General features: G+C 37.3%; 1 protein-coding gene across 2 annotated transcripts in view; it reads left to right on the forward strand.

Annotated features, from left to right (window-relative positions):
- The first annotated feature begins 3161 nt into the window (after positions 1 to 3161).
- nsg2 (neuronal vesicle trafficking associated 2) overlaps positions 3162 to 19443 on the forward strand; it is a 77111-nt gene continuing 60829 nt past the window's right edge. The window contains exons 1-3 of one of the 2 annotated variants that reach the window (XM_060836757.1): positions 3162 to 3251; positions 4212 to 4378; positions 4835 to 4954. In XM_060836757.1, the coding sequence (XP_060692740.1) occupies positions 4250 to 4378; positions 4835 to 4954 (249 nt within the window). In that variant the 5' untranslated portion in view covers positions 3162 to 3251; positions 4212 to 4249. Of the gene's footprint in view, positions 3269 to 4211; positions 4379 to 4834; positions 4955 to 19443 lie in introns of both variants that reach the window. The other variant, XM_060836758.1, reaches the window with a different exon arrangement.

The following is a 19443-nucleotide window of genomic DNA, read 5'->3' on the forward strand; positions in this document are numbered from 1 at the left end:
TCTGTTTGGCATGGACAGGTTGAACCGAAGGGTCTGTTTCTGGGCTGTTCATCTCTATACATCTATAGTAGGAAATTACTTTCTAATCTCTATTCTGTATTTCCTCAAGTTCCATTTTCCACAATGTAAAGTGTTTCTTTTCCTTTACATTTTACCCTTAGAATCCTTTATAAAGATTTTATCTACGGATAATTTTCTGTTACGAACATTTAGATTGATTTTTATTCAAAGGTCTTCAAGATCTCTTTGCTTAAAGTGTGAATGATAATTAATATTCTGAAGCTATTAATGTTTATCAGAGTTTGTGGTCTTGCTGCCTAGATGCATAATAATTTTGACTTCTTTATGTTCACAAATGCCTGATAGACCTAGTCATTAATCTAATTTATTGATAGTCAAATTCATTATAGTAAGTACCACTAATACTCTGAGTTGGATTTTACAGAATATTGCATTTCCTTCCCCTCCCAACTAAAAAGCTACAAGTCAGCCTACTTTCCCAAAATCTAGCAGCCCTGAAGCCATTTTATGCTGGGATCAGGCTTAATTTTATCCAAGCGGGGTTTAGAACTACATCTGATAGGATATGTCTTTTGAGAAAACTGTAGACCAATCTTAATTGCTTGCAGTTCCATCCAAGCAGCATCAGATTTGAACATTGGCCACTGCCGGGGCTACATGTTGACCCTGCGAAGAATTGATGAAGCATGGACTGATCGATTTGTCTGGGATTTTGCCCAGGCCTGGCTGGATGACTCCATTGAAGGATTTGGAGATTAGGCTTGAGAGCTGGGGTGAGTTGATGGAACAGAGTCGAGGCAAGCATTCAAGGGCAGGTAATAATTTTATTGTTGGTATGCCTTTGATGAGCAGAGAGGAACACCCAAGGGAGATACCACTTCTCTTGTCTCACATCAGCCTATAGACTGAAAACTGCCAAGCTACCTATTTGACCTCACCTTCTGCTGTTTTGGATAAAATAATGGTGGAGATGGAATAGGGCCCATAAGTAGTCATTAACTTGCAACCTTAGGACACAGCAGACTTCAGATAGATAGTGCCTGACAACCTGCCTATGCACTGTATATGGAAAACAGTTTGGGAGCTAGATAGGAAGGCCACATGCTATTTTGCAAACCTCCCCCCCTCTCAAACATGCAGGCTGCAAAACCCAGCCCTATATACCAGGGAAACATTGCGTGCACCTCACTGATCTTGATTAGTTAATTTTCAAAATAAGAGCATTTGGTGAATGAGGATGGCATCGAAATGTTGGAGCATGTTTTGAAATTCAGCAGGTGTTTATATTTAATAAATATTAAAATATTTCTGTTTGTGTAGATTATTGTTTCAATTGTAGCTTGGTTGATCAGTTTAGAGGAATCCAAGTGAGCTACTATCCATTTAAGTTATAAGTTTACAAGAAAATTGAACATGGTATGCATTCACCTGAGGACCAGAATTTGCATACCCTATTGGAGAAAACTGCTATGCCAGGTGCAAATACATGTGACTAATGTGCACTGTTCTAAGGCATGTGTGCTTGTACAATATATCAAAGTGACACTGATGTTCAAAAAAATGTTAAGTTGGACTGCTTTCTCATGTTCAACTAAGATAAAGAACTTGTAAGGCTGTTTATGCTTGGAAGAGGAATGATTAACATTGGGAGAATGTTGCCTTTGCTCGGTCTGATTTTACAATAAACCTAAATTTTTAGAAACAATATTTTGTTGCTTCCAGGCACTACATTCAAAAACAAACAAAAACAGAAGTTGCTGGAAAAGCTCAGTAGATTGGCAGCATCTGTGCAGAGAAATCAAAGTTAACGTATTCTTCAGAACAGAAAGGGTCTCCGGATTTCTCCTTACAGATGCTGCGACTCCTGCTGAGCTTTGCCAGCAATTTCTGTTTTTGTTTCTGATTTACAGCATCCGCAGTTCTTTCGGATTTTGTTTACTACATTCAAACAAACCTGGCACTATTTCACAACTAGATTTATGTTTCCACTCAAACATTAAGTTTCCACATGAAGGGCACCACTGCAAAAGGAAGTTTCTTTTATGAATGTTTGCATGAACTGTGAAACCCGACTGCAAGAAAATTGACGACTAATTTAAAGTGTTTTTGATGAAGAATTTGTCTACGTTCAGCTCAAACAGCACGCTGTTGATGCTTTACTTGGAATTATATTCTTTGTATAGATGGTGACACAAAATTTGCAGATGCCTGTGGCACTGAAACTAGTAAAGGATCACATTCATCTATAATTTATATGTGTGTGTACATTAAAACCATTTTAAAAATCTGAAAATTATAAACTTGCAGGATGAGATAACTTACAGCCGTGATGGAGCCAAAACTTCAAATTGAGAGAGGTTGGACAAGATGAAATTTTTGCTTGATTTCTCACAGTTGTAGTGGATGATCATGAATTCAGAAAATAAGAATTCCACATCTGTAAACATATAAATATGTAAACGGTGACCATGAGGTTGTATGTTTAAACTTTTGGCATCTGTTTCACATTTTGAGACGCAGTCCTTTGTTTAAAACAGGGTTAGTGCTTACCCAAAAGTAAAATGTGGTTAATGACAATATTTGTGCTGTAATGACTATAAACTATTTATTGTATTTTTGGTCACTTAATTCTAGACAAATCTTCACTCTACCAAATATTATGTTAAATTTGTTAAACAACCTTCTGTTTTGATGAGTTGAAGCTGCAGGAGAGCCTCAAAATAGAAATCACTTGGCGATGCACATGTGTTTGGGTGATTAGAGCTGATTTACATCTTACTATACTCACGTTTAGCATTTTTCATTAAATCTCCATTTCCTTTTCCTATTTTTCCTATTATTAACATTCCCAAAACATAGCAGCAATTATCCTGAAGCAAAACCACGACAATTTAGAAACCCTTTCTTTTGAATGTTTAATGGAGTGAGGATTCTCACTGAATTACATGTATTTTATTTATAAAAATGTGATTTTGAAATAACAGAACAATTGTTTGGTACTGGGTATATCTAGGATTTTGCCAGTAAATGCGGTAGGCGGCGTTGTTTGCACAATGCAGAGTGGAGCATTCAGGCTCCGGGTTGGACGTCAGTGCCCCGCAGCGCACGAAGCTTTCACTTTCAGCACCAAACCTGCTCAGTCTGCGGCAGGAGAGCTCTCTGGTCAGAATCGACTGCAAAATCCTCCCTTATCAAACGCCATCTTGTGACATCAGGTGCTTTTTGTAAAGGTAAAACCACCTATTCTGTAAGTATACATCAAGGGGACACACCAGTGGAACCACTTTAGACATTTTCTCGTACGGTCTTTGGGATGGTGCAGTTTTAATGAGACGTCACGTATCCCCAACAAGCGAATATTCGATTGACATTTCCAACGTGTCAAGTGTTGGATAATATTAACTCAAGTTAAAATGTAGGATAATGGTTAGACCTCTGTTACCGCATACAATAACATTTTTGTGATTAATCGCCATGTTCAAAATTAAGTATAAATACTCTGTGGAGGTATTGTGCTGGTTGTATGACATCAAGGGCAACAGAAAATGGCTATGGGATATGGTCATCCAGTTTATGCGTGTTTTATTCTATGCCAAATGGAGGAACGCGTGCTTTCTCTCCTCAGTCTTATCTGAAATGTAATTCTTAACAATTCTTCAAGTTGCAAGGAATCATGTAAGGTATGATCTTCGAGGCGAAACATCGATACCAATGCAGTCATCAGCTGCTCAAGGACCAAGCTGTTTTCCATTTCATTCAGTAAATATCTTGCTGGGAATTAAATGAACTGACTTGTGCGTTTCTTTTTCTCTGTAGTCGTTCTATTAATATTGAAATGCGCATCGTCCCTGGTATCTATATAGGTGCAAATATTAAAGAGTTAAATGTCTGCACTCGCTGAAACCGATGAGCTTTCAGTCTAAAATACAGCTGTGATATTGCAATGACAACAATGCTTAAATAATATTGCTTTATTTAACATATGGTGCTTTCCAAATCAACTTGGGGACCTGTCACGGTTTGAACACAAAATAGGTCTATTAGTATTCTGAGCTCGTTCTTGTCAAATGCTGTATGGAAAAAAAAGAATGACATTGTGCTATATTCGCGATTTTGGGTTACAGAACGCGATCTTGGATTTTTACTCTTTATATAAGTTTTGAGTCGAAGCACTCCGCTGTTTGTTGCAGATTACGGTTCGCACGTTAAAGACCAATCCTCGTGAATAATGGTGAAGCTGGGGAGTAACTTGAACGAAAAAAATACCAAGCAATCCTGTAGTGATGATAATTTTCACACCGTCCCCTTGATCACACCCTTGGATGTGAATCATCTGCAGTTCCCTGCTCCAGACAAGGTACCGTGCTAATTAGGCAATTGAGCATCAAAGCTTAAAATCACACATACAAATCGTACAGCCTTTCAACCTTCCTTTCTTGAATAATTAGAATTCATGAGACAAATTCAGGACATGTCAGAGTAAAACATATCCTTTTAAGCGTTTATTTGTTCGTGCTCCTGACGTCTAGTATGTGCTCAGTTTTTCCAAGGTTGTCAGAAGTCACTGAAAAGTTAAGCAGCGATTAATATAAATTGAGTGAAACATCGCATTAGGTTATAGGCAGTGATCTCAATGAATAAACGGTGGAATACTGCGTGAGCATAAGGGCGGAGCAAAATATGGATATAATTTGCAGACCATGATATAATGTGATGCTTCCACTATAGCACAACACATTTTTAATGAAAGGTTTTCACTAACTGTTAGGACAGGCTATAGAGACCGACACGCCCTAACTTTCTTGTTCCATAGGTTGTGGTGAAAACGAGAACCGAATTCCAGTCAGATCAAAAGAACAAAGGAAAACTGAGGGTACCGAAAATAGCTGAATTCACAATCAGCTTCAACGACGGTGTATCGGAAAGGCTCAAGGTAAAGTTTTAAGAACTGAATTGGTTTATTGTTCGGCACTAAATCTGAAAATACACTTCAGCGTGCTATCATTTTCACCTCGGTATGAAGCTTCATTGCACAACTAATTAAAAAAAATCACATTTATTAACACTTGCAATTTAAAAAAAAACGTATTCAAACCACAGCTTTAGCATAAATCTGGGTTTGATTCTTAAAAAAAATGAAATATATATTCGGTTTGTTTTATAAACTTCAACTATTCATCTTCCTAGCTATCATGAAAGCAGATTTATCAACAAAAAAATTGTTCTGTTAGTGAGAATGTGTGTCAAGGTCATTTAAAATTTATTATGCAATGTAAATTTAGAATTTATATGTTTTGACTGTCAGTGCCTTTTTTGGACGGATTAAGGTGGTTCTCACAGATTGATATATGATCAATGAATTAAAGTAAAATAGATACTTAACATGCGTTAGTATCCAGGAAACGAACAAAAACATTAGAATATCATCATTTATGTTTCTTGTTTAATTATATTAAAATAGAATGAATTATAACCAGGCACAAATGCAGGTAGGTCAAAAATTGTGTTTTTTTAATGATCAATTCATACACACAGACAATGCCAAAGGGAATTGAGCATCCACTATTCTTTTAGAAGGGGAAAAAAGAAAGCCCAGATTTCTGTCCGTTTACCCTGGGAGCAGCTTGTAGGTACTACATTCAGAAATAAGTATTGTGATCAATGATAGTGACAATTAAAAAAAAACACGACATATCTTTGATAGTGTTATTCAGTTCTAGCAGTAAATGGTTAGCAAATATTTATGTTTTCATATTTCTGCGAATTTCATTATATTTCAAGTTTCACTACTTTTGGAATTTAGTGTGGGTCTCATTCATTTTAAGTGATGTTTGTATGAGGTCAGAAACATTGTTATTGGTATCAACCTTAGCCACTACAGGCATACAATCTCTTGAGACAGGCCTCACTATAATCATGTTTCACACATTTAATTTTTTAAAAATTGGAGATTAGTCAAAAGCTATCAGCTGTACATGGAATGTACACTATAATTAAAAGAAGAATCAATATTACTATTTATACCTATAAAGATTTATTTTACTGGTGTCCAATGGAACCATTCAACAGACAGATTAGTACTCAACATGGATTCTATTTCCAATTCTGCTGCTGGTCGATATTCAAGTTGACTGTTTGAACTACTCTATGAATGTATTGTCCTCACTCCATAAAGCAAATCAGCAAATCACGTCTAGTATGGTTCTAAAGTAAGAAAAATTAAAATATAAAACTGAACATAGTGAAGTTTTTCCAGTAGGGATAAATATTGTTTGAGACCTGCCAATGAAATTATTACTGGTTATAAGTGATCTAATGATGTTATGATAAGGAATAGTAATGAAATACATTCCACAAAAAAAAGCATTTTTCCAAACCACAAAGAACACCAGTGAATAACTTCAACTTATTAGAGTGCAGATATTTGACTGACCTCAAGAAGGTAGTTTATTGTCAAGGTTACATTTTTTTAAGAAAAAGATGATTGAAAGACATTACCTAATGATATCTAATCATAATGCACTTAGATAAATTTTATTTGTCATCATTTTGTTAACTATCTCACTATGTGAAAATATCTTCATGAAAATCGTACTAAAATTAATCAGATTATAGAAGCAACAAAGATGGGAAACAGGAGCATGTCATGGCATAACGAACAGTTATGCTTTCTACAGCATGACAAATTAAGTGTTATGTATTTATTGTCAATAAATTATTTAGACTCATGACTAATAATAATGTGTTTAATGCAGATAGAAAAATGGCAAAGTCATGAACATAATGCATTCAATGTTTTGCAAAGTAAAATCATCTAAAATATCACTTAGAAACTAGTTGATGCAAAAACAAAAACGGCACATCAGAGTGCTGTTTATTGAAGGTTATTATACAGTATTGTTAGAAGTGTTAAATATCATTTGTCCTAAACCTTCATTTTCAACGTCTCTATCTTAATGCGTTATTTTGTTGTGGCGATCTAATTTTCAATACCAAGTATCTAGATAGATGATTGCCTCAGCTTCTAAGCACATATTTTGAAATGGAAAACATAGCTATTTATCTCCTGGCATCACAGTAAACATTTAAATCCCCATTAATTCTCAACTATATAGGTTTCTTATAAATAATATAGTCATTTTATTTAAAATGATGTTACAAAAGACAACATGTATTTGAGGTTCAATGTAACTTGTATGAAACTAGTAAACAACTAGTATATAAAAAAACAGAAATTGCTGGAGAAATTGAGCAAGTCTAGTGACTGTTCTTCAGAACTAGTACAGCTATATTTCATTAATAATTTCCTTGTTATCATGTAGCCTTACCTTTCAATATTTACATTTCCAACTTAAAGCACAGGCAGGAATAACTTAACTGCACTTGGATTAACATGTCTATAACTTTAATTTTGCATCTTATAAAACGTTCATTGCTGTAGCTGCCAGGCCTTCTCACTCTTGGGAACCTCAGGCTTGCATGCTGCTCAATTATGAAATTCTTGCTTTTTTACATTAGGAATTCTTCTTTCAGTCTGAAGTATTGTGCGATCTGATAACACATGCCACTGTTGGAACCAATCTGACAGGTTCTTAGGAAATCCAGCACATTGGCCCCAGATCCTGCCCTTCTGTTCTTTCTGGTTATTTTGCATAAGCACCTTAACTCTACTCCTGGCATTTCAAAGAAATAGGTCCTGATACAGATTACCTTTGTGAATGTTTGTGTAATGTTAACAACTATAGTTGATCACCAACAGTTGAAATTGGGTTATCAATATAGGTTTTACAAAGAAATATTATCAAAATTCTTGACCTTTTGGAAATACTGCAATTTATTATATCTGTTGAACAAAATATTGTGTCCCATGTAGCTGACCCACTGAGATTCAGAATTAATTTCAGTGACATTACTAGCAACATAGAAAAATAATAACAGTTAATGGAAGCAAAATCTTGCATTTATATATAAGTACCTTTCGTGACCTTGGGAAACCTTAAAGATTGTCATAACTAAGTAAGTACTTAGGAAATACTTTCACTATTTTGTTGTAAGGAAACACCAATGTGTGCATATGTATGGTAAAGTTCCACACATAAGCAGGTAATTTTGACTTAAAGAGTTAATATTGGCTGAGAAACAGGAACAGCTCCCTAATGTTTAATATTACCATGGTACATTTATGTCCACCTAACACAGGCAGGAAGAGCCATGACTTAACATCTCATTTAATGTAGAATTTCCAGTCTTGCAACTATATGTCAGTGTCAGTTTAGATGACATGTTTTCTTTTGTAGAATGGGGCATGAAAAATTTGCTCAAAGAAAGCAGTGCTACTAATGAGCTATTATTAATAATATCGATTTCCTGATGAAGGGCTCTGGCCCAAAACGTCGAATTTCCTGTTCCTTGGATGCTGCCTGACCTGCTGTGCTTTAACCAGCAACACATTTTCAGCGTTAATAATATCTATATCATACGTATCTTTAATATAAAATTATAGCTATGCACTTGCTGTCATTAAAATGTATTGCATTTTGGTGTTACATTCAAGCTACTGGTGGCAAGTTTTGGTTAATTTTTTTGATATATCAGAGTCAAAACAAAACTTTAAAAATCAGAAAAACCTACTAAATCTGTTAAATAGAAACTGAATGAATTGCTAAAAAAAATTTTGAAATATCTTTTGTACACTTATTATCTGTTTTGCAAAGTGGCATACTGATTCAATATGGATTTTAATAATACAAAGACAGGAAAAATTTCATTGCAGTACCAAGCTGCTGGCATTCAGATGAAATGTGCTTTCAGGTGGATACAAAGTTCCCATGACACATTTTGAAGAAGGGCAGGGTAGTAAACCTGGGTGTGGTCAATATCTACATTTAATCAATGTAATTGGGGAAAAAAATGGTCTGGTCAGTATCACATTGCTGTTTATGGGATCTTGCCATAAAGGGAGTCTGTTGGCTCAGTTGGGTGGATGGCTGGCTTGCAATGTAGAGTGACACTAGCAGTGCAGGTTCAATTCTAATACTGACTGAGGTTACCATGAAGGTCCTTCCTTCTCACTCTCATCACCATCATGCATTTCTCTCTGATGAGAGGGCAATCCTCTGGAACTATGGTGACTTTACCTTACCATCACACTTCAAAAGTATTGTACAGTACTGGGCACAATATTAGTATTTTTTTTTGGAAACTAAAATCAATACTTTCCTATTTTCTTGCCTTGGTAAATGAGATTGAAGTTTACCTTACCAAGGAGTTATTAGTCTATCAAACAACAATAATAAACTCTAGTGGATTTTAGGATGTTGCTTTTTACAGGAGTTTTTTTTAATGGACTTAATGAAGCAAGCTTGGTCCACCTTCAGCGTAAATGTGTCATGTTACATGGTGTAATGTTTCTTCCTTTATGAAATGATAAATCTTGCAACTTATAGTGAACAATACAATTGGCGATTTGATACAATGCATAGATTTGATATAGGAGGGTGAAATTCAACTTTGGAAACATAAAATAGGCAGTTAACATTCCAGTCAACTTTCCTGCCCATTGACATCAGTGGACAAGAGTGTTATGCAGAGAATTAGCAAGTGTGCCTTTGCCAATGTTTCATCTTCAGATATTCTACATATATTGCATTGTTTAAGCGTGAACTGATGTCTAGTTTGGATTTCTTTTAACTCTGCTTTAAACTAATCTATCCTGAAGAAATTAGTTACTTTGTCCTGAAAATTACCAATCTTACACAAATCAACAAGAAATGGGTTGCTGTAAGATATTGTCATATTATGCTTGGTTATGCAATGCATAGTTTTACTGTCAGAAAACAAAATCCTGTCTGCAATGAAGAAAGCTATGAGTAAGCTACTAGTGTTTATTAGAAATAGTTATAGATATTATCATTTGCTCAATGGAAAGTATTTTTTGCAAATAGCCAGTTACCTTTTAATCAGCATTATAGCAGAATATTCAGGAGTGAAGCAACAGCCATAAATGACAGATAATTGTTACATTGTCAAAGAACAACTAGATATGAATTATAACAATCCATCATAATTTACATGTCAAATTTTGTCAGACCAGCACATGTCCCATAGCAGTAACATGAATACAGAGAAAGAAATATTCCATTTTGGCTGATTTCAAATATGCTTCCTGATTAACAGCTAGCATGTACTATGTGATTTACTTCACAGTCTGCTTATGAGTAATTACATGTAATTGGCCTCAAAATATGCATCATCATGGTAATTAGAACCTGTATTGCAACCTTAGGAATTGAATAATACTTTGTCCATTTTGTGGGACACTGCTTCTATTTTTAGAAAACAGTATTACCACGTCATGGAGGATTGCTAGTTTCGGATTGAGTCTTGTGCACTTCAAATAATAACCAAGAATTAAGACTGATTCTAGGTCCTAACCGCACACTGGCTGTAAGGGACCCACCCTGGCTATCTTCCAGTACATGACCAATTAAAAGGCCATCTCTGGGACCTCCATCCAATTAATAATATAAAGGCAGAACCCTGAATCTGCAGTCCCAATCAGAAGGGCTGTAGCCTTCGACAGGTCAGTGCTGATTTGTTGAAATGCCATCTGAAGAAGTATTTAATTGAAATAAATGGTGTCCACTGCTGCCGGGCCATCTCAGTGGAGGGGAAACCATACCACAAAATAGACAGTTGCAGCTGCAGTGAGCTAATGGCTGCAGTGGTTGTGTTATGGGTGGTTAATGTGCATTTTTGCCTTCAGCAAGGTATTTTTATCTCATGCAGCAGTGTTTTTGTTATCCTTTGTAACATAACAAATGAAGTATTGGACAATGTGGAATTGAAAGATCCAACAGACAATTATTACTGTTGCTAATATATATATATGTATATATATATATACACACACGAACATTACATTCGCAGTCACATCTGTATATGTTCACAGTCACAATCTTATCTGTAACATTACTTTCTCCAGTTACATTCTTCCATCAAATCAAGTGGCTCCCAGTTAAGATGACATCTGAGAATATCTTACTGTTGGGTCCCAAGCTGATACAGTGATGTTACTTTGAGCATATCTCTTAAAGGCATGTTTTATCTCTTAAAGGTATATGACAGTCAGATGTAACAACAGGTTGGTGTTGTGGATCAGTATAGGGGGCCACATGAGCTTCCTGACAATCATCATTAAGTCACTTCCTGCACCTGCCAGACTTAGTGTTCAGAGGGGCCCTGTCTGCCATTTGTGGAAGATTTTGGCAGTATATCTCAGAACTCCACATAATGCAGATGACTGCCTGCTGCTTCTAGATAGGTAGCCTCTGCCAGTGGTGAACTGCCTCTAGGAAGACTGCCAAGCAAAAGGAGCACATTGGCACCCCTAATTGCATTTGTTTCTCTTAGGGATCAGTTGACTGGGCAGCTAGTTTGTGATGCAATGTGATGTCAACAACTGGGTTCAATTTCTGCCCTGGCTGATGTTACCATGAAATTACTCCTTCTCAACCTCTTATCCTTGCCTGAGGTATGGTGACTCTCAGGTTATACTGCCATAAGTTGTCTCTCTTTGATAAGAGAGTAGCCATTTAGTCTGATAATACTATAATGAATTATAATTTTTCCAAATTTACCTTTGTTTACTCATGCAATTTCAACTTTTGCGTCTTGTAAGAAATAATCAGCAATGATTCTGACTATGTTCACAATGTTAAAAATAACCTGTTTATGTCCTGTTTCACTTTTCACTTATAAGCAACATTTTAGTTGTGTATAAAACTTGATTACACCAATTTTTGAGCCATGTTATCCACTTTGAGGATTGTAAAAGTATTTTTAAATGTATGACAGAATGGGTGTTTATTCATATTATATATGATGGTAATGGATTGATTGGATAAGTAAAATAAAATAAAGAGTTGCAGACGGAGATCTGAAACAAAAACAGAAATTGCTGGAGAGACTCAACAGGTCTGGTAGCATCTGTGAAGAGAAACTAGAGCTAGGTTTTAAGCCCTTTGAATGAGAGGCAGCTAGGGAAAGGTGGTAGTTAGCTGCTGATGCAAAGTGGAGGAGAAAAGGAGTCAGTTGGCAAGTGAAGATAAAGCCCAGAGACAGAGGGAGAAAGGGGAAAAATAGGTAGGCAAGCAAAAGAATTGTTGGTAGTCAGCCAAGGAAGAAGAGCAGCCAGATAGGTAATAGGTAATTGAAAATGGGTTGGCTGTACTGAAAGTAACAAATGTCATGACAGGATCTGGTCTTGTTGGGGTAGGAAAATAGACATGAAAGAAGATGTTCATGATCTGAAATTCTTAAACTCTATGTTGAGTCCTGAAGGCTGTAAGGTAAGTGGAAGATGAGGTGTTAATTCTCCAGCTTGCATTGAGCCTTGCTGAAACACTGTAGCAGGCCTGAAACTCAAATGTTGGCCAGGACACATAATTTATTGAGGTGGCAGGTAACCGGAAGCTCGAGGTCATTTTTATGAACCAAATGTAGGTGTTCCTGGTCTGTGTTTCATCTCCCCAATGTAGATGATTCTGCATTGTGAACAGTGAAAACAATAGAGTAGATTGAATGAAGTGCAGGTAAACTTCTAATTCACCTGGAAGATACGGCTGGAGCCTTTGGTGAGGAGGGGAGAAATAAATGGGCAAGTGTTGCATCTTCTGTGGTTGCATAGGAAGGTGTCTTGAGTGTGTAGTGGTTTTGCGAGTAGAGGAAGAGTGGACAGAAGTATGCAGACAAAAGGGTCCCTATGAATGTTGGTGAGAGGGAAGGGGAATATGTGTCTCGGGGCAGCCTCCTACTGGAGATGGAGAAATGGCAGCTTATGATTCTTTGGATGTGGAGGATGATGGGCTGGAAAGTGAGGACAGGGGCTTTATAAACTCAACAATTTCCACAGTTATCTTGACTATACATCCTTAAACTATTCTTGCTTTAAGAATTACATTTCATTCGTTAAATTTCTCTATCATCGTCACATCTATTCTGGTAATGCCACTTTCCACAGAGGAGGCTTCAAAAATGTACGCCTTTTCTAACTATTGATGATTGCCTGTTGCTGTGATTGACAGGACCCTCATCTATGCCTGATCTATTTCCCTCACCCCTTTCCTTCCCTCACACAACAGTGTTAGGGTCCTGCTTCTTTTCACTTTCCACCCCACCAGCTTCTGCATCCAAAAGATTATAAGTCACCATTTCCCCCACCTCCAGTAGGAGGCCGCCACGAAACACCATTTCCCTTCCCTCTCTTGTCAACATTTTTCAAGGATGGTTCCCTCTGGGATACCCTGGTTCACGTCTCTACTCTCAGCATTTCCCCATACCCGCATGCACCTTCCCATACAATGCAGAAGGTGCAGAATTGCCCGTTTACCTCCCTCTTCACTATCCATAGCCCCAGACACACCTTTGAGGTGAAGTAATGATTTACCAGCACTTCACTCAATTACCGTATTCGCTGCTTGCAGTGCAGTCTTCTCCTACACTGGGGAGTCAAAACACAGACTGGGTGACCCTTTTGCAAAGCACCTACGCTGTATCCATAGAAGTGACCCTGAACTCCAGTTGCCTGCCAATTCAACAGACCACTCTGTTCCAGTGCCAATATTTCTCTCTCAGGCCTGCAGCCTTGCTCTAGTGAGGCTTAATGTGAGCTGGAGGAACAACACCTCATCTTCCACTAAGATGCCTCACAACTTCGAGGTCTCGGCATCGAGTTTAACAATTTCAGAGCATGAGCACTTCCTTCCATGTCTGTCACTTAACCCCATAACCCCAGGTCCTATCATGAGCATAAGAAACCCATTTTCAACTACATATAGCCCCCATTATCTCCTATATAGTTTCTCCTCTTCTCTGGCTTACTATCAATAATGTCTTTTTCTGCTCTCTCTCTCTCTCTCTCTCTCAGAGAAAACAGAGAAGGAGAAAAGCTTTCTCACATTGTGAAACATCGGAATTTCCTTCCTCAAAAGACACTTTTCTTTCAGATAGAGGAAAGGTAGATTCTTGATAAGTAAGTGTGTGAAAGTTATCAGCACTAGTCCAGACTGTGGAGTAATCAGATCAGCCATGATCCTGTTAAAGGGGCAGAGTGTCTACTCCTGCTCCTAATTCATCTGTTTGTATATGCCACAACCCAGTAATATTCTATTATGCAATTGTAAAGAATGCCCTCACAGAATTTGGGTATTTCAACAGTTTAAATCAGGTAGTGGAGAACCATCATATTTAGTTTCAAATAATCTAATTTGCTCATTTGAACTTTCTTGTTCCAACTATTTGATGCTTTACTTAACTTTGAACAGAGTCCTTCCTCAGTGAAGGGTGTACTCATTTTTAGCTATTTGTGGCTGTAGTCCACCTGAGATAATCCAAAGTAATTACTGAAGAAAACTGGACTATTTTGAGCAGTGCATCAAATAGGTAATTCGAAAAAATCTCTCGTATGGAAGGGAGGCAAGTATTTTACGTTAACTGATTGTTGAATACAATTGTGGCACACACATATATACAGTAAAAGTATATGATAAATCTCAGGGAAGTCATAAGTAATCTTTATTTTAGCATCAATAAATTCTTAAATATTTTTCTTTCAAGAGCATATTTAGTTTGGCCCGGCAGAAGTATTCTGCTTCAGAGTCAGAATTATATGCATTTTATAAAACACACTCAATTTTTGACTCTAAAACAGAAATTGTGAGAGAAATCAAACAGATTTGGCAACAACTGTGGGATGAAAGCAGAGATAACATTTCAGAGAAATGATGATGAGTCACTGCACTTGAAAGGTTAACTCTATTTTCTTCCCACAGATGCTGCCAGACCTATGGAGTTTCTCCAACAATTTCTGTTTTTGGTTCAGATCTCCAGCATTCACAATTTCTTTTTTATTTTATTTCAATTGTTGACTTTGTGACCTCAGCAAGAAGGTAATCACCTGGCGATTTCAAATCAGAAGTAGGACAATGACACTTAGTAAATTGTTAATTCAGAGAGCTGGTACAGTCATAATGGGGTGAATGGCCTCCTGCTATGATGTAACATTTCTGTAATTCTTTGTGATCATTGAACAGACTAAAATGACAAATAGATAAGCGCAAAAAATTTAAAAGAGTAAAGAAAGCTGTAGAAACCTTTCATTTTCACTACATCTTCTCATTTCCTGTAATTGTTACATTTGAGAGATTGCCTTCCTTGGTTTACAAGCCTGCACAAAGAAAATCAGATAGTAAATGCTGAAAACAGAGAATTGGTCAGTCACATTGGAAAGGGAAAGGCAGTTTTGTGTGCACATCCTTTCTCACAATTAAAGTGCAAGTGGCAGACAGGTAAATTAATACAATCTGAATATGAGTAATATGGGAAATATGTATAGAGAAAAGAATGCCAGTATTATCCTCTTTTAAACCAAGGACTGTGGATGGTGAAGATTCTGAAACACCAAGAGAAATTGCTGGAGAAATCAGGACTGGCAGCATTTGTGGAGAGAAAGCAGAGATAATGTCAAATCCATTGACCCTTCTTCAGGATTGAAGTTCGAAGCAGTCTGGAGAATGGTCAGTGGACTCAAAATGTTAACTTTTTTTTCTCCACAGATACTGCCAAATCTGCTGAGTTTCTCCAACAACTTATTTTTTGTTATTTCCAATATTATCTTCTTTTGTAGTCATAATAATTTGTCTATCCTTATTCCACTTTTGAGGTTCTCTACTCCCTGCATAATGATGACTGATTTCCATATTTTCAGTATTGAGCAAATTTTTTTTCAGACCTTTTTCCAGTATCTACAATTTTTGATTTTACAAGGTTATTCTGTTTTACAATAAAAGAAATAAAGAACTTGAAATGCAGGAAATCTGAAATAGTAACAGAATGCTGGAAATATCTTACAGTGCATAAACCTTTAGAAAGCGATTAAAGGTTTGAGTGTAAAGCCTTCACCAGAACTCACAATCTGTATTTCCATTTTAATGATCAACACAAAGTGGATTTTCAGTGTTTTCTGTTTTTGCTTTAGTCTATGCTATACGTTTTTCTCTGTACACTAGTTCTTCAGAAGTAGCTGTTTTTTGGTTATGAAGACTTGTAAAAATGAATCCAGTACCCATTGTCCCATTTGTTGGAATGTGTGTTCATTAACTGTCTAAATGTGCTTTGCTTTGCACACTTACACTGCATTTCAGTCTTTTACATCTTGTAAAAGTATTAACAGAACTTTTACTTTGACCTTTCAAAAACTCCCTTAGTTCTCCTTACTCCTTTCCTTCTCACATTAGAATTAAAATCTACCAGCCCTGTAGCAAATAGGTTTAAACATTCCATCCTCATTATCTTAGTATGTTGGTAGCCAGATTTGTATTTCCACTCAGACTTGGATTTTAACACAAGTTGAGATGGTGGTGTTACAAGAACGTGACTGAAGTAGAAATCCAGAACTCCAGCTAATGCCTGGTACAATTGTTCAAATCGCACTATGATAAATGGTAAAATTTGAATTAAAATAAAATAATGTGGTGGTGACCTTATAATCATTGCTGTTTCATTGATGCCCTTAAGAGTGAAAATTCCTTTTATAGAAGACAATCTGCCACCATAAGTGGCCTGGTCTGCATGTGATTCCAGGCTCACAACAATGTTGTTGATTTTAACTGCCTTCTAAAATGGCTTAATAGGCCATTCAATTGAATTTAATCACTTAAAATTCCAAGAAAAAACTGATACCAGACAATGATTGGCATCGGCCTAGGCATGGCAAACAGCAGTGATGAGCCCAGTCCTGTTGACCCGAGAAGATATCCTCCTCTTGAACATTTAGGAACTTGTGCTAGAGTACTCGGAAAATACTCTGGGCACATAGGGTCAAATCCTACCATGGCAGACAGTGAAGTTTGATTTTTCAAAAAAAAAGCTGTATTTTTAAAAAGTAGCTGATATCTATTGAACCATTGTCAATTGTTGTAAAAAAAAATCATCTGGTTCACTGAGCAAAGGGAATCTGCTGTTATTTCCTATGTGATTCCAGACCCACAACAATGTGGTTGATTAATTGCCTTTTGGGCAATAAATGCTAACCTAGCCAGCTTGTTTACATCCCTTTAACAAATTAAAAAGAAATTGGGGGAACTGTTCCATAGCAAAGTTTTGACATAGTCATATTCAAAATCATATTTGACAAACCATGTCCCATTGCTGATAATGCCATACAGTGATATACAGTTGGGAGGAAGTTGCCCTGGAGTCCTGAACATTGACTCCAGACCACTGAAGTTTCATGGCATCAGATTAAGCATATACAATGTCACACCATCTTGCTGATATATTAGTACTTCACCATGTTGGCCATACTTGGGAGGAAATCCTAAACATAACAGATCCTACTGAAGTAGAAATCCAGAACCCTGCTAATGCATGGTACAATCTTTCACATCATACTATGATAAATGGTGAAATTTAGCTTTAGAGGAATAAGATGTATATGCATTTGGATGAGGGTTTGATGAGGAGTAGTCAGCATGGCTACGTGAGTGGGAGATCATGCCTCACAAATTTGTTAGAGTTCTTTGATGAAGTGACCAGGAAGTTTGACGATTGCTGGGTAGTAGACATATAGAACATAGAATATTACAGTGCACTACAGGCCCTTCGGCCCTCAATGTTGCGCCGACCTGTGAAACCAATCTGAAGCCCATCTAACCTTCGCTATTCCATTTTCAGTCATATTTTTATCCAATGATCATTTAATGCCCTTAAACTTGGCGAGTCTTCTACTGTTGCAGGCAGGCTGTTCCATGCCCCTATATGTCACCCCACAATTTAAAGCTGTCTCCTCATGTTAGCCATCATCATCCAAAGAAAAAGGCTCTCTCTGTCCACCCTATCTAACCTTCGTATTATCTTATATGTCTCAATTAAGTCACCGCTCAACCTTCTCTCTCAAGAAAGCAACCTCAAGTCCCTCAGTCTTTCCTCATAAGACCTTCCCTCCATACCAGGCAACATCACAGTAAATCTCCTCTGAACCCTTTCCAAAGCTCCCACGTCCTTCCAATAATGCAGTGACCAGAACTAAAAGCAATACTCCCAAGCGAGGCTGCACCAGATTGGTACAGCTGCAACGTGACCTCATGGCTCTGAAACTCAATCCCTATATCAATATAAAAGCTAACACATCGTATGCCTTCTTAACAACTCTATAAATCTGCGTGGCAACCTTCACCGAGATCTTTTTGCTCATCCATATACCAAGAATCTTACCATTAGCACGTACTCTATATGGATTTCAGTAAGGCCTTTGATAAGGTTCCACATGGTAAACTGCTCTGGGAGGTTAGATTGCATAGAATCCAGGGCAAGCTGGCAAATTGGATATACAATTGGCTTGATGGGAGAAAGCAGAGGGTAATAGTGGAAGGATGCTTATTGGACTGGAGGCCAATTTTTCCATATGAGGATCCTCAGGTAAATGATCTCCAGTCAGCGACATCACTATAGGAGTTCCTTGGAGCCACCATCTTCAGCTGCTTCACGATATTCCCTCAGTCATAATGCCAGAATTGGGATGTTTAGCTAATGACTGTGTAATGTTCAGTAGCATTCGAAGCAGTTGTCTCCACATGCAGCAACACCTGGACAGCAAGTGAACTGGACCAACCTTATAAATACTGTGGCTACAAGAACAGGTCAGAGGCTTGGAGTCCTGAGGGAAATAACTTACTTCCCGTCTCTGCAAGTCCTGTCCACCATCGACAAGACACAACTTAAGAGTGTGATGGAACACTCTCCACTTGTATGGATGAATGCAACTCCAACATCAGTCAAGAAGCTAGACAGTACCCAGAACAAATTATTGACACCCCATCCACCACTTTCAACATTTACTACCTTTATAGAATTGCACAATAGCAGCAGTGTGGACTATCCATAAGATGCACTACAGTATCTCACTAATGCTTTTTAGACAGTACCATCCAAACTTGCAATCTCTACCACCTTGAAAGACAAGGGCAAAAGGTGCATGAGAAAACCACCAACTGCAAGTCTATACCTTCCTGACTTGAGACTGTATAGCTAAGCTTTCAATGTTGCTTGTTCAAAATCCTGGAACCTCAGTCCTCACAGCACTCTGGTGTTCTTACATCCTGAGGGCTACAGTGATTCAGATAGCCAGCTCGTCATTATCTCCAGGGCAATTAGGAATGTGAAGTAAATTCTGCCTTACTCCATAAATCCCACATCCCATAAATGATTGTAATAAAACTAGATGTATAATAGTGTAAAGATATTCAGTAGAATATCTAGCTGCTGTTTCCACTATGGAATATCCATGTTACTACTGTTTCATTTTCCTTCAAATGAAAAGACAATGTACTACTTATACCCAATTTTTGACAGATAGTTTGTGGC

This window comes from Hemiscyllium ocellatum, chromosome 16 (genome assembly GCF_020745735.1).
Source record: "Hemiscyllium ocellatum isolate sHemOce1 chromosome 16, sHemOce1.pat.X.cur, whole genome shotgun sequence".
Classification (NCBI taxonomy): domain Eukaryota; kingdom Metazoa; phylum Chordata; class Chondrichthyes; order Orectolobiformes; family Hemiscylliidae; genus Hemiscyllium; species Hemiscyllium ocellatum.